General features: G+C 39.9%; 1 protein-coding gene across 4 annotated transcripts in view; it reads left to right on the forward strand.

Moving 5' to 3' along the window:
- LOC131663944 (nuclear pore complex protein Nup160 homolog) overlaps positions 1-13,608 on the forward strand; it is a 291,910-nt gene that overhangs the window by 97,280 nt on the left and 181,022 nt on the right. For 2 of the 4 annotated variants that reach the window (XM_058934752.1, XM_058934735.1), the window contains exon 5: positions 933-1,733. The exons of 1 other annotated variant lie outside the window; for it this stretch is intronic. In XM_058934752.1, coding sequence (XP_058790735.1) covers positions 933-1,733 — 801 coding nt within the window. Of the gene's footprint in view, positions 1-932; positions 1,738-13,608 lie in introns of all 4 variants that reach the window. One more of the 4 variants, XM_058934744.1, reaches the window with a different exon arrangement.

Here is a 13,608-nt window from a genome sequence, read left to right on the forward strand (position 1 = left end):
ATTAATTATTACGCATATAATCGCGATCGCGAGAGTAAGCTGGCCAGCTTACCTTTATTCGGCAGACGCACGAAGATGACGGCAACAAGTCGCACTGCGGGAAAGCGGTCTATTTTGTTCGTGTCGCGGGTCGCGAACTCGCGCGCACGTGGTTTCGCCCTCGATGGCGAAACCTCACACACACTTTCAAAGTCACAGGACGCAGCGCTTTTCTGCTGGCTCCGGTCTACACTCCTGGTATCTCGGCACCTCGACAACAGCAATCTCTCAAAATCGGCTCTGGTGCGGATTTCACTCCTGGCGGTTCGTGTAGCGGTAGCTAGTTTCGTATTCACGGGCGAGCGTGTTGATGGTCAAACCCTCACTGGTTCATTTTCAATCGCGCGCGTTGCGTCTGCTCGCGTGCCGAATTCCTTCGTTACATTTTGCGTCTCCCCGGTAGGTGCTGCCCCCGCAGGCAGCCATTAGGTTAGATTATTAGCACTAATTTGACGTTTACCGTCACAGTGCATTATATGTAATATAATTTCTTTCTTTTTTTCATTCCTTTCCGATCTTTTTACCTGTCGCATTAGAGAAAGCTAGACACTGACACGGATCGGCTTAGCGTTATCCAAATTTTGTACTTTGCGACAAAATTAAAAATTTCAACTGAATTTTTTTACTCCCGATTCTATTTTTTTACTATTGAGTTATATCAAGTGAAAAGAAAAATAATCCTACTATTTTCAGATTGAATGCCACTGTAGATTAAATGATGAAAAAGATCAAAAAAAAACCTTGAAAAAACAAATTATCATATGCTTTAGCTTTTAATAACTAATTTTGATGCCAATTTGTTTTTACGAAATTATAATACTTTTTATAATAATTTATATACTCTAATTGATACTTGTATAGTTCAAATTATTAAATTAATATTTAATTTCCAGCAACACTTGGTAGATTTTTGTTTTACATCTTCTCGTCTGTGGGCCTTATGGCGAATGACAGATACGGATAATGTGGCTATAACTCATGTATCTTTACCTTTAAATAACACCAATTTAACGTGCCAATGGGAGGCAGTAATATTGGCAGAAGCTCCTGACAAAGATTATATTATAAGCGATCCTGGGACTGATCCAAGACAAGCTTATCTTGATTTTATATTTCATCCTGGACAATTCGCCTTAGTAGATATCATTAAAGCATTGAATATATATCGGAGGTCTAATTTAACACTCGACGTACGTTTATCTCCATCTATATTAAAGGAAAGAGTTTGTATGGCAGTTGAAGCTGAAATACAAGCAGAAGTAGTAGATTATGAATTGTTAGATGATGATTACTTAGAAATAGTAAACCGTTGTTGGTCAAGATTTTATTCTTGTGTTCTTCAGTACCACATGAATAGATACAAACCAGTAGGTTTTTTACTTTTGCCTGATGTTAAAGGGGCCGTACTTTTGAAAAAATGTAATTTTTCATTCCTAAGGCCTATGGAAGCTATAGAATATCTAATGCTGTACAACAAAAAATCATGTGAACTTCTTTTAAAAGAGTTACATATCTTACAAGATAAAGATAAATGCCAAGATTTAATCAAGTTAATGCTGGCATTAGTGTTTTTAGAGGATCATTTATCAGACGAATTTAAATCAACATTTGATAAAGAATTATATCGATTAAAAGATCCTGATACTGCTATTGAAAATTTATTATCGAATACGATTTTTAACAAACATGAAACAGTGAGTAAATTATTTAAATAAAATATCTTATTATTTTAATGAAATAATTAGTGAATCATAATATTTTCTTATATTATAATTACAACTAAAATTTTCTTTTTGCTCTAGTGATCAATAATTTAAATGTAATTACGAGATAGCTCGAGATATTCGAGGACCATTTCGTTTATAATCCAGTAGGCCTATTAATTTATAGGGGGGAAGTGTACACTATATTCTTGTAAATTGTCCTATATTTCAAATATAATCTTATTGTCTATATATATTACATATTGTTCATATCTTAAATATATTTACTCCTGTGAGACTTACATGGGCCGACCATTTTTAAACCCAAAGACCCGACCTAGTGTATCCGAAGGAATTTGATTCGATAAATTAAAATATCGGCTCATAATTGCTCCATCACCCTATGTTTGAAAGATATTGTAACATAAATGTACGAACAATACAGTTTTCTGCTATTTTGAAGCTTTTCTCACATTGCAAATTTTTATATTTCATAGCAAATCCGAACAAAGGATTGGTAAAGGAAACTTTCCACTTTAAAAAATAATATTAATTTTTTTTAATTGCATTTTTACAAGCCTTAGAATCTAACACTTTATTGTTACTGCAATAACACTAACAAGCCCTATTTAATTTTTTAAATTTGGAGTTATCTTATTTTTCCTAATTCTTTTATTATTCAATATAAATCGAATATATATAAATCCAATTTCTCACTCTACAAAATGCAGAAATTTTATTTAAAAACTAACCTGATTCAAATATTTAAGCCCAGATTAATTTATTTTTCACACACAAATATCACACACAAATAATCAGATTCTTTTGAAAACCAAACTACCGGCAAGTACAAATTATTATAAGCTTATCTAGTACACTGGTATGGGCAGCATACAATTTTTTTACATGTTTAATTTCCACCAGATTCTGCTCCACTGTCATTTCCCTTTTCGTTGATGTATTAATTTTCTGGTTTTCATGCAGCAATAAATAAATTAATAATAAACAATGTTAAGTATCCACTCTCATCAGTCTAACCATAACGTGCAGTGTATACATTGTAATGGGGAGATAAATCTGAAAATGGGAAATTTATTGACGGTGTACTCTCCTAGCAACCATCTCCCAAGCCTAGCCGCCTGCTGGATGACACTTCCATCCTTGCGCAGCTCTAAATCCGCCAAGTAGCGTTCGCGCTGTGCGGAGGTCAGCTCTAATGCCCAATTATCGATCTGAGCTGACAACAGAGCCATCTTGCCTCCGCACGAGTGTAGGATGCGGTCGAGGTTTGAAATTATCGGCCTAATCGACCACTACCGCTTCCTATCACCCAAGGTATGAGCGGGGTACACACTATTTAGTGTACCTACCCTTAATGCCTCCTTTTTATAAGGCACAAACTCGCGAGATTATGAGCGCGTGCAGTCTCCGCAAACTATCTATAAATATTATAAAAATATCCTACCTAAGGTCGGAGCCTGCTGTTTGCTTGCTCCGCCTGGCTAATATTTTCTGGACTGCACGCTTAGGTCGCACTCTCTGCCTTTATCGTCGATCAGGTGCTTCCTACCCCCCTTTATCCATCAAACTATGTCTGAAATGGGTTAACACCTGATTACTCCGAACGACCCGAAATCACTTCGACCCACTAACAATTATCACTTTCGGCCCTTTTTACAATCAACTTAACAATTTTAATCAAAAGGTTCGAAGTGGTTTCGTTTTTTCCCCGGCAGAGGGCGTACCGCTCACGATCTCGCGCTACCACCCGCTCAAACCTTCCTAAGCGCTCGCGCAATCGTCTCTCTCTCTCGAGCGTCGATTACCTTCGACGCACAATCCTATTCGCACGAAACGGGTCTTAATACTAGTTGGGCGCCATGTAACGGGGAAGATAAATCTGAAAATGGGAAATTTATTTAAGAACAAACTTCCACGATGCAGAGCAAACCACCGCTCCGTTAAACACGTATGATAATACGTGTATTCGCCTTAACGTCAGATGATTTATCCTAGTTGTCTTCAATTGATCGGAGTTGAACTCAGCTTAAGTCACGTATCTTGTTACACATGATGAGCTTCAAGTGTGAGCGACTTTACTCCTAATCTTCTTAATCCCCTAGACGTAATTGGATTAAAACCTAAGCCTGTTTCAAATACTTAAGCTACCAGGAAAATCAAATGATGAAAACGGCGAATAAATTTAACAGACTTTAATTAAAAAAAAAATCACTACAGTCTTTGTTGGGCCGAAAGACTGACGCTCGCGAATAGGATTTTACAATTAGCTATTTTCCGTGAGAAAGAGAGAGAGAGAGAGTAGATTTGAATTCTACCGCGAACTAACGCACGGCGCGATTACAAAAAATAACGCTATCACGAATAAACAAAATATCGAATATATTTTGTATCACTTAATATGACGGAAGCTCCACCTACCATGCGGTGCAATTACGGTGATCAGCCGTAATTGTTGTTGTAAAAAATCTCAACTGCCGCTGCCCCTTAATTATCAGCTGCGCTGCCTCGATCTGCCTCAAATTAGCTATAAAGCTGCTGCTTCTCCACTGCTACTGGTTATCTTGAAAATACCGTTGCACTCACACACGAGATTGTCCCAAAAAAACTAATTATTCGGCGAATACAAAGTGCAAAACAAATCAGCGGTAAATTCACGTTCACAGCTGAGGCGTAACTGCTTATTCAAAAGATCGCGCGCCCCCTCTCTCTCTAACTAACGCGTGAGAAGCAGAATCACGAGCGGTTCGATTAATTAAATCGACTACCGTTGCAACATATGCATGTAATGAAATGTCGAGATTAAAATAAACAATAGTGTCAGCTGGTATTCTCACTTTAAAGATTCAAATTCAGAATTCAGACTTGGTTCTCATTTTTTATAACGGAATTTTCAACATTTTTCACTCGAACCCTGTAAATCGGGTTTGAATAAAATTGCTAGTCGTGCTGACGTACATTAAAATTGTTCATCGTTTAATTACCGTTCTGAAAATATTATGATTTTATTTACTAATTCTTAAAAAAATATAAATAAACACAATTTTAATAGATATTCCTAATACAAATAACAATTCTAAAATTGAAGAGGAGTTTAAGCAAGATAGCATCGAAGTTATTTTTTTTTTTTTTTTTTTTTTTTTTTTATTTAACGTCGCTCTATTTATGCTCCATTAGTGCTAATCAGCGACGGAGGCTTGCAATGTGTTTGAGAACAAAGCACATGAAACTTTTTTCAGTGGTGCTTGTATCAATCAGCAGGGACTGGGAATCGAACCCAGGCCTATCGGGTGCGAGTCCGTCGCCCTACCGACCGAGCCATTGCAGGCCTCGATCGAAGTTATTTATGAGTATGAGAATATTAGAAAACAAGAATGTGATATATTTACAAATAAAAAAGTTACAAAAAGCTGCTGCGTTGGGTAAAAATTTAGTTGATGTGATTATAAGTTATATTACTGGTTTGTTCTGCGTAGAAGAGGAAGAATTGCTTGAAAATATTGAAATTGTACAAACCATTACTAAACTAAACATAATTCCTATCAATGTCAGGTAGAATAAGCTTTTTTTCATAATGTATATTAGATAAAACATAAAACGTGCGAGAGAGTACAGCCACCGTGCGCCTTGGGCTGAGCTCTGCTAAATTTTAACGGGTTCAATCGTGGTAAAGAAAGCCGGCGCTGACTTTCTCGGGCTGATGTTCGCTCTGGTTAGGTGAGGATTCCAATAAATAAACTCGTCAATGAAAATTTAATACACTTGGCGATCTCATTTATTAATGCCTTTACAAATGTATGCTACAAAGTTTTCTACGCCGTGGCGAGCGCGCTCGCTCAACCTTTTCCGCGACCAGAGTTCGCGGGATCACGCGAGCGAAATCGCTCAGCGTGCGCGATGAAGTTCGCTTAAAATTCCGTAACCGAGCGAGAGCTGGCGCGAGAGAAACAATATTAGGTTTAGACCCACCGGACACCGACGGTCCATCGGTGGAGAGACGACGCCATTGAAAACGTAGTCGTAGTGAAAACGTAGACATTTTATTACAAAAACAATATTCTCTGATCTGATTTGTACTGAATGATATTTAGGGTTTATTTTGTGTATCGTCTAATCATGCAGTATTGTACTGATTTTTTAGCACCTCGTGTAATCATTTTTGTGAGTTGTAGCCATAATTAATAAATTAATTTAATAAAAACAAAATCTTGAACCTGGAAAATATTTAAAAAGCAATGAGTAAAAAATTACCAGTGATAACGACAGGACTTTAGATATGAACTCTCCAAGGAGCTTAGCAGTTAAAGCAATTCGGCTATAAATGTCTTAAATAGATCGGCTGAAGAAAAAATTTTGAATAAGTCAGAGAGAGGCAACAAGATATTTCAAGATAACTGAACTCTTGAATAACTTTTAAGAGCAGCAGAAGATTGTCGCCAAATACGTAAAAAACTTATTTAGATTACGTGATCAATACAAATCAAATGCTATAAAAATACAACCGATGAGCTCCGCTGGATAATTACGTCAAAAATATCCCCGACGATACCGGAATTCGGATTGGATCAACTTTTTCGTCTTCAAAAGTTATGACCATACCTAAATTTTCAGACCCCTAGAGCACCATGGGGTAAGATGAGACGCTATAGTGGCGGTTTGGGTATTTTTGAGATATCTTGGTCAATTTTTGAGCTAGAAAAAAAAATAAAAAAGTAATTTATACGGTTTCATAAGTCCTGCAAATTTAATGAGCCCAAAAACATTTAGCACGAAATTCAAATTTTAACAACCGTTCGAAAACTTTAAATTGTCGCCATTTCTTCGGATTATGACCTACAACAGAAAAAATTTTTTGCACATTCCTTGTACATTAAATATGTGTAATTTTTTTCATATTTTTGGAAGTGGTAGAACAACCTTAAAAATGTGGTTTTCATTTTTAGCGTATTATTGGTACATTCTAATTGTAACGGGGAATTATCCCGTTGACATAAAGAATAAATAATAATAAGAGAATTGAGAAGAATCCGGGAGGAAAAAATAATTTATAAATATATGTATGTATATACATATGGATGCTCGGCAGAACCAGATACGCGACAATTGTATGGAAATTAAGTTAACATCGAATTCTTTATATTTGAGTCTTACTATTATCAAGATCGATAATTTACATAAAAAATCAAAAGTCAATCTAGATCTACCAAAATCACAATAAACACCGAATAAGTTAGTCTATCTAATATATTTTTCTAACTTTAAAGATAGAAAAAAAAATCGTAAAATCACAAATAAGTTTCTTACTCGATTTTTTCATGCAACCACGGTTTATTTTTTATATAACATAAAATTATAACTTGGTAGCTCTAAAATAGTATTTAAAATTAACAATAGTACTTGTGACTTTTCAGGAATTTCACATTAAAAGATTTTGGGTTGAAAAATTTAGATTCAAGAATAATTATTTTAGCTAATTAAAATTACGAATGTATTCATCTCGAAGAGATTTTTTGGGATGATTGAAAGTTGGTCTTTAGCATGTTCTTTACATGAGTTTAATCAAACAAAAAATTAATCCATGTGGAATACATTTTTATTTAAACGATGAATTTTTTCTTATAATCATCAAAAGTGTTTGTTCAACTCCTCGGTGACTAGAATTTTCCATTTCAATGCATACTTATAAATCCCTTCAAAAAGTCAATCAGATTGTAAAATAATAAATTATACAAATCAATAAAATACGGTTTCTACCAATAAACTTTACGAGTAAATTTTATTCTTCTAAAAAATTCATCATTACATATAAAACACGTTAGTATTTTTTGACCTTCTATAATATATTACTATATCACATAAATCAGATATCTGCGGCATTTCATTTCAATGAAAATTAAGGGTAGCTCATACATACCAGTCTACTTTACTCGTAGGATTCAATGTAATGTATAATAAAACAGTACCAGTAATGTTCAATTTCGTTTTCAGTTTTTTTAGAAAAAAAAATATTTTTTAATCACAACCACCCCTACCATAGTTAGAGGATATAACCCCTTGAAGACTGGTACGGCGCATAATTTTGTTGACTAGTAACAATCAATTTCCAGTTGAATTTGGAAATTTGTTACGTAGAAGTAGAGATACCCTGAAAAATGTACTTTGAAGACAAATTTCAGGGGTTGTTTTCACCCCATTAAAACATTTATCATGATATAAAATAATGTTCATCTCTTGTTTTTCTGAAAATTTATAATCGATCGAAATTCCATTGAAATCTACGGTGCTTTACTCGAATAAGAATAAAAATTATCTAATTGTAAGGGTACTTTCATCCCTATATTGATTTTTTATGTTCATTTATTTTAATTTTTAAACTACGTTTTGTTTCACCTATACAGGGTGACCCATTTTTAGGAACCACCCCGAAATTTTCTACGGTTAGCATTCTACAAAACAATTGTTCAGGCTAAAGTTGTTTGGGACAATAAGGAACACCTTTCCCAAAAATCGGATTTGACCTTGAGATTTATTTTCAAGGTCATTTGAAGGTTAAAGTCATTTTTTGAATGGGAACCTATAATTTTGATCCCAGATTCGGAAAGAGCGGGAAATTCTGCGTTCAGGTAAGGTATTATGTGTGGGGTGCGGTCAACCCCCCTCCTAACCCACCGGGGCAAGAGTGAAGTTAATAATAATAATAATAATAATAATAATAATAATAATAATAATAATAATAATAATAATAATAATAATAATAATAATAATAATAATGACTGACGGACGCGATACAGGCCGGAGGGGGTCTCTCAGATTTGCAATTCGGCTTCAGGAGGGGTCGGTCGACGATTGGAGCGATCCAAAAGGTGATTGATTCTTTCCTGGAACTAGACAGACACTGCCATGCGGCGCGACCCATTGTGCTGCTAGCGACGCTCGACATCAGAAATGCTTTTAACTCGGCCAGGTGGGTGGATATCTTGGAGGCGCTGAAAAGCAACTTTCGGATTCCACCGTACCTGGTTCGGGTTATGGAGGATTATCTGAGAAACAGACGAATAACGTACGAGACGATCGAAGGACAGGTAACGAGACAGGTCACCGCTGGGGTGGCTCAGGGGTCGATACTGGGACCCGACTTTTGGAATGGTCTATACGATAGTCTGCTTCGGCTTGGGATGCCACTCGGAGTGACCCTCGTCGCCTACGCTGATGACGTGGCGGCGGTGATCACGGAGAGATCTCCCGAGCTGGCGCAGCTGACGTTGAACCAGACCATGAGACGAGTTGGACGATGGATGACAGAACACGGACTGCAACTCGCAACAGAAAAGACGGAACTTATGCTTCTCACGAGAAGACGCATACAGACGATACTACCCATGAGAGTGGGCACATACGAAACGGAGACCAAAGGGGAAGTCAAGTACCTTGGGGTAACCCTTGATACGAAGATGACCTTCTGGCCTCACATACAGAAGACAGCCCGAAAAGCGGCAGAGAGGATAACATCCTTGAGCCGCCTGATGGCAAACACGACGGGACCGAGACCAGGAAAGCGGCGACTGCTAATGGCGACAGCTCACTCGATCCTCTTATACGGCGCGGAAATATGGGCAGATTCCTTGAAGACAAAGAAGTACTGTAAGACAATGACGATGGTACAGAGACAGGGCGCTCTGCGAATCGCTTGCTCCTACCGAACAGTCTCTGCGCAGGCTGTCCTGGTGGTGGCGAGCGTAATACCCGTGGATCTTCTTGCCTCGGAACGCAAAAGGATCTATGGGAGCAGCGCAGACATAGGACGAAAGAACGCGGCAATCGTTGAACGCGAAAGGACGATCGACATGTGGCAAGACCGATGGACAGAAGAACGAGGTAGCAAATGGACGAGACGACTGATACGGGACGTGAGACCGTGGCTTGGAAGGAATTTTGGAGATGTGAATTTTCACGTCACCCAGCTCTTGACGGGCCACGGGTACTTTCGACGGTACCTCCACAATATGAACCGAGTACGAACACCCGACTGCAAGTATTGTGGACACGAACGAGACGACGCGGAACACACGTTTTTCGGGTGCGACCGCTGGACAAGACTCAGACGAGAACTAGAGACAACAGTTGGCAACATCACCCCCGATAACATTGTAGAGGTGATGCTGCATAAACCTGAATGGTGGCGTTTAGTCGCTACCTATACGGAAACCATACTAAGACGTAAGAACGCGGACGACTGTCTGAAGGACGACTGAGCAGACGGATTGACGCGACGTAACGACGCACGGTAAAACGATACGAACGATGGAACACAGACAGAACCCCCAGTCAGAAGTAATATCAACATAGTCCCTGGCTGGGGGAAGGACAACAAGGAGATGGCGGTTTAGTGGGTAGGCCTGTCTTTTTTTTTTTGGGGAGTCCCACATACCTCCTTAGATCAAGACTAAGGGGAATCCGCAAAAAGGATTCCGCAACTCCTTGTAAAAAAAAAAAAAAAAAAAAAAATAATAATAATAATAATAATAATAATAATAATCCCCGCTTTTACCGCTGAGGAGCTCATCAGAGCAACGAATGCGATGAAGACGGGTAAGGCACCGGGACCGGACGGAGTACCATCCGAGATCCTCCGGCTCGTGGCTCGTCTACGGCCGGAGATACTTCTCGACCTGTACAATACGTGCTTGACGACAGGAACGTTCAGCGATCGGTGGAAGGAGGCGAGGCTCGTTCTTATTCCAAAAGGTAGGGGCGACCCTGGCACTCCTTCGGCCTACCGGCCGTTGAGTTTACTTGACACTACTGGTAAACTCTTTGAACAATTACTCAGACCGAGACTGACGGACGCGTTACAGGCCGGAGGGGGTCTCTCAGATTTGCAATTCGGCTTCAGGAGGGGTCGGTCGACGATTGGAGCGATCCAAAAGGTGATTGATTCTTTCCTGGAACTAGACAGACACTGCCACGCAGCGCGACCTATAGTGTTGCTGGCAACGCTCGACATTAGGAATCCTTCTAATTCGGCCAGGTGGAAGGATATGTTGGAGGCGCTGAAAAGCAACTTCCGGATCCAGCCATACCTGCTTCGGGTTGTGGAGGATTACCTAACAAACAGACGGATAACGTACGAGACGATCGAGGGACAAGTAACGAGACAGGTCACAGCTGGGGTGGCACAGGGGTCGATACTGGGACCTGACTTCTGGAATGGCTTATACGATAGCTTGCTTCGGCTTGGGATGCCGCTCGGAGTGACCCTCGTCGCCTACGCTGACGACGTGGCGGCAGTGATTACGGAGAGGTCCCCCGAGCTGGTGCAGCTGGCGTTGAACCAGACCATGAGACGAGTCGGACGATGGATGACAGACCACGGACTACAACTCGCAACGGAAAAAGCGGAACTGATGTTTCTCACGAGAAGACGCATACAGACGATACAGCACATGAGGGTGGGGACATGCGAGATGGAGACCAAGAGGGAAGTCAAGTACCTTGGGGTAACCCTCGATATATACAAAGATGACCTTCTGGCCTCATATACAGAAAACAACCCGGAAAGCGGCAGAAAGGATAGCATCTTTGAGTCTCCCGATGGCAAATACGACGGGACCGAGATCGGGAAAACGACGAGTTTTAATGGCGACAGCTCACTCGATCCTTCTATACGGCGCGGAAATGTGGGCAGACTCCCTGAAGACAAAGAAATACTGTAAGTCGATGATGATGGTACAGAGACAGGGCGCACTGCGAATCGCTTGCTCCTACCGAACAGTCTCTGCGCAGCTGTTTTGGTGGTGGCTGGCGTAATAGCCATGGATCTTCTGGCCTTTGAACGCAAAAGGATCTACGGGAGCAGCGCGGACACAGGACGAAAGAACGCGGCAATCGTTGAACGCGAAAGGACGATCGACATGTGGCAAGACCGATGGACAGAGGAACGAGGTGGTAACTGGACGAGACGATTGATACGGGACTTGAGGCTGTGGCTCGGAAGAAAATTTGGTGATGTAAATTTCTACTTCATTCAGCTCTTGATGGGCCACGGGTACTTCCGACTGTACCTTTACAATATGAACAGACTACGAACACCCGATTGTAAGTACTGTGGATACAAACGAGACGACGCAGAACACACGTTTTTCGCTTGTGACCGCTGGACAAAACTTATACAGGAACTGGAAGAAACGGTCGGTAGCATCACTCCCGATAACATCGTGGCTCTGATGCTGCGTGAACCCAAATGGTGACGCTTAGTCGCTACCTATACGGAAACTACTGAGACGAAAGAACGTGGACGGCTGCCTGACAGATGACTGAGCAGACGAAGTGACGCGACGTAACGAGATTCGGAGGAACGATACGAACGGACGAACACAGACAGAACCTCCAGTCAGAAGTAATATCAACATAGTCCCTGGCTAGGGGAAGGACACCAAGGAGATGGCGGTTTAGTGGCTAGGCCTATTTTTTTTCGGGAAGTCCCACATAACCCCTCAGTCAGAAAAACTAAGGGGAATCCGCAAAAAAGATTCCGCAACTCCTTGTAAAAAAAAATTATAATAATAATAATAATAATGATAATAATAATAACCCAATACCCAAGATAGATAAAAGTTCGATTATCAAAGTCGTTTCTGATTTAATCATTACGTGTGTTCGTGCCACATTTAATAATGTGAATCAATCTAACCAATATATACAAAGAGGGATTGTCCATTCTATCTAGGCAAGGTGAGAATATTGAGCCGATCAAGACAAGACGTTGGCTACCCAGTCAATGAAGGCAAGGTTTTAATTACCCAGCTAATTAAGGCATGGTTGGAATACCCAGCCAATGAAGGCGAGATATTAATTACCTAGCCAATTAAGGCAACGTGGGAATGCCCAGCCAATGGAGACAAGACGATGACTACAGATAGAATTATGTTCAAGGTTGTAACGCAAACATTTATCTCGTAAAATGTTTAAAAATATCGCCGTTCAAATTTATGCAATGTTGAATTCGACGTTCGAAGTTTTCACCTGTGGACAACAAAACGTGACGCGGAATAGCTCTACAAGCTTGTATGATGCGTTGCATCATATCTTGCCGTATTGTTGGTTGCTGTGCATAAACAACACTATTCAAATAGCCCCATAAAAAGAAATCTGGACTTGTTAGATCTGGTAATCTTGTACACCACTCAGTAATATCACTACCAATGCCTATTCATTGTCTTCGGTATCGATGGTTCAAGAAGTGACGGACTATTAGTGAGCGATGACACAGTGCCCCGTCCTGTTGAAGCCATAATTGTCGTCTAGTTTCCAAGTCTACATCTTCCAATAATTCTGGTAATTCATTCTGCAGGAAATTAAGATATGCTGCGCCGTTGACATTCCGATCGAAAAAATAAGGTCCTTTCAGATAACCATTTATTATACCGTACCAAACTACGAAGCTCCGTCTATGCTGATTATCAACATGACGTACCCAATGAGGGCTCTGGATAGACCAATAATGAATATTACGGTGATTGAGTTGTCTATTACTATGAAATGTAGCTTCGTCCGGAAATATTACGTATCTGAAAAATTCTACCGACTGTTGTTCTTAGGATTCCAGTACGTCTCTGAATTTCACGTAAAGAAATATGATGATCCAAATCAACCATTGGCAAAACAAGGAGAATTCGTGGATCATCGTTGTTCTGTCTCATAATGCGACGACGATTTCTGCGTATTGGTGGTCGATGTCTCTCTCTTCGTTCAATGATTCGGATTCTCACGTGGTTTGGATACCGAAGCCTCCCTTGGTAATTTTGACGGTAATATCTTGCTGCAGCACGATATCGGCGTTGACATGCCC

This window comes from Phymastichus coffea, unplaced genomic scaffold, assembly GCF_024137745.1.
Source record: "Phymastichus coffea isolate CEN01 unplaced genomic scaffold, Cenicafe_Pcof_1.1 PCOF00003, whole genome shotgun sequence".
Taxonomy (NCBI): domain Eukaryota; kingdom Metazoa; phylum Arthropoda; class Insecta; order Hymenoptera; family Eulophidae; genus Phymastichus; species Phymastichus coffea.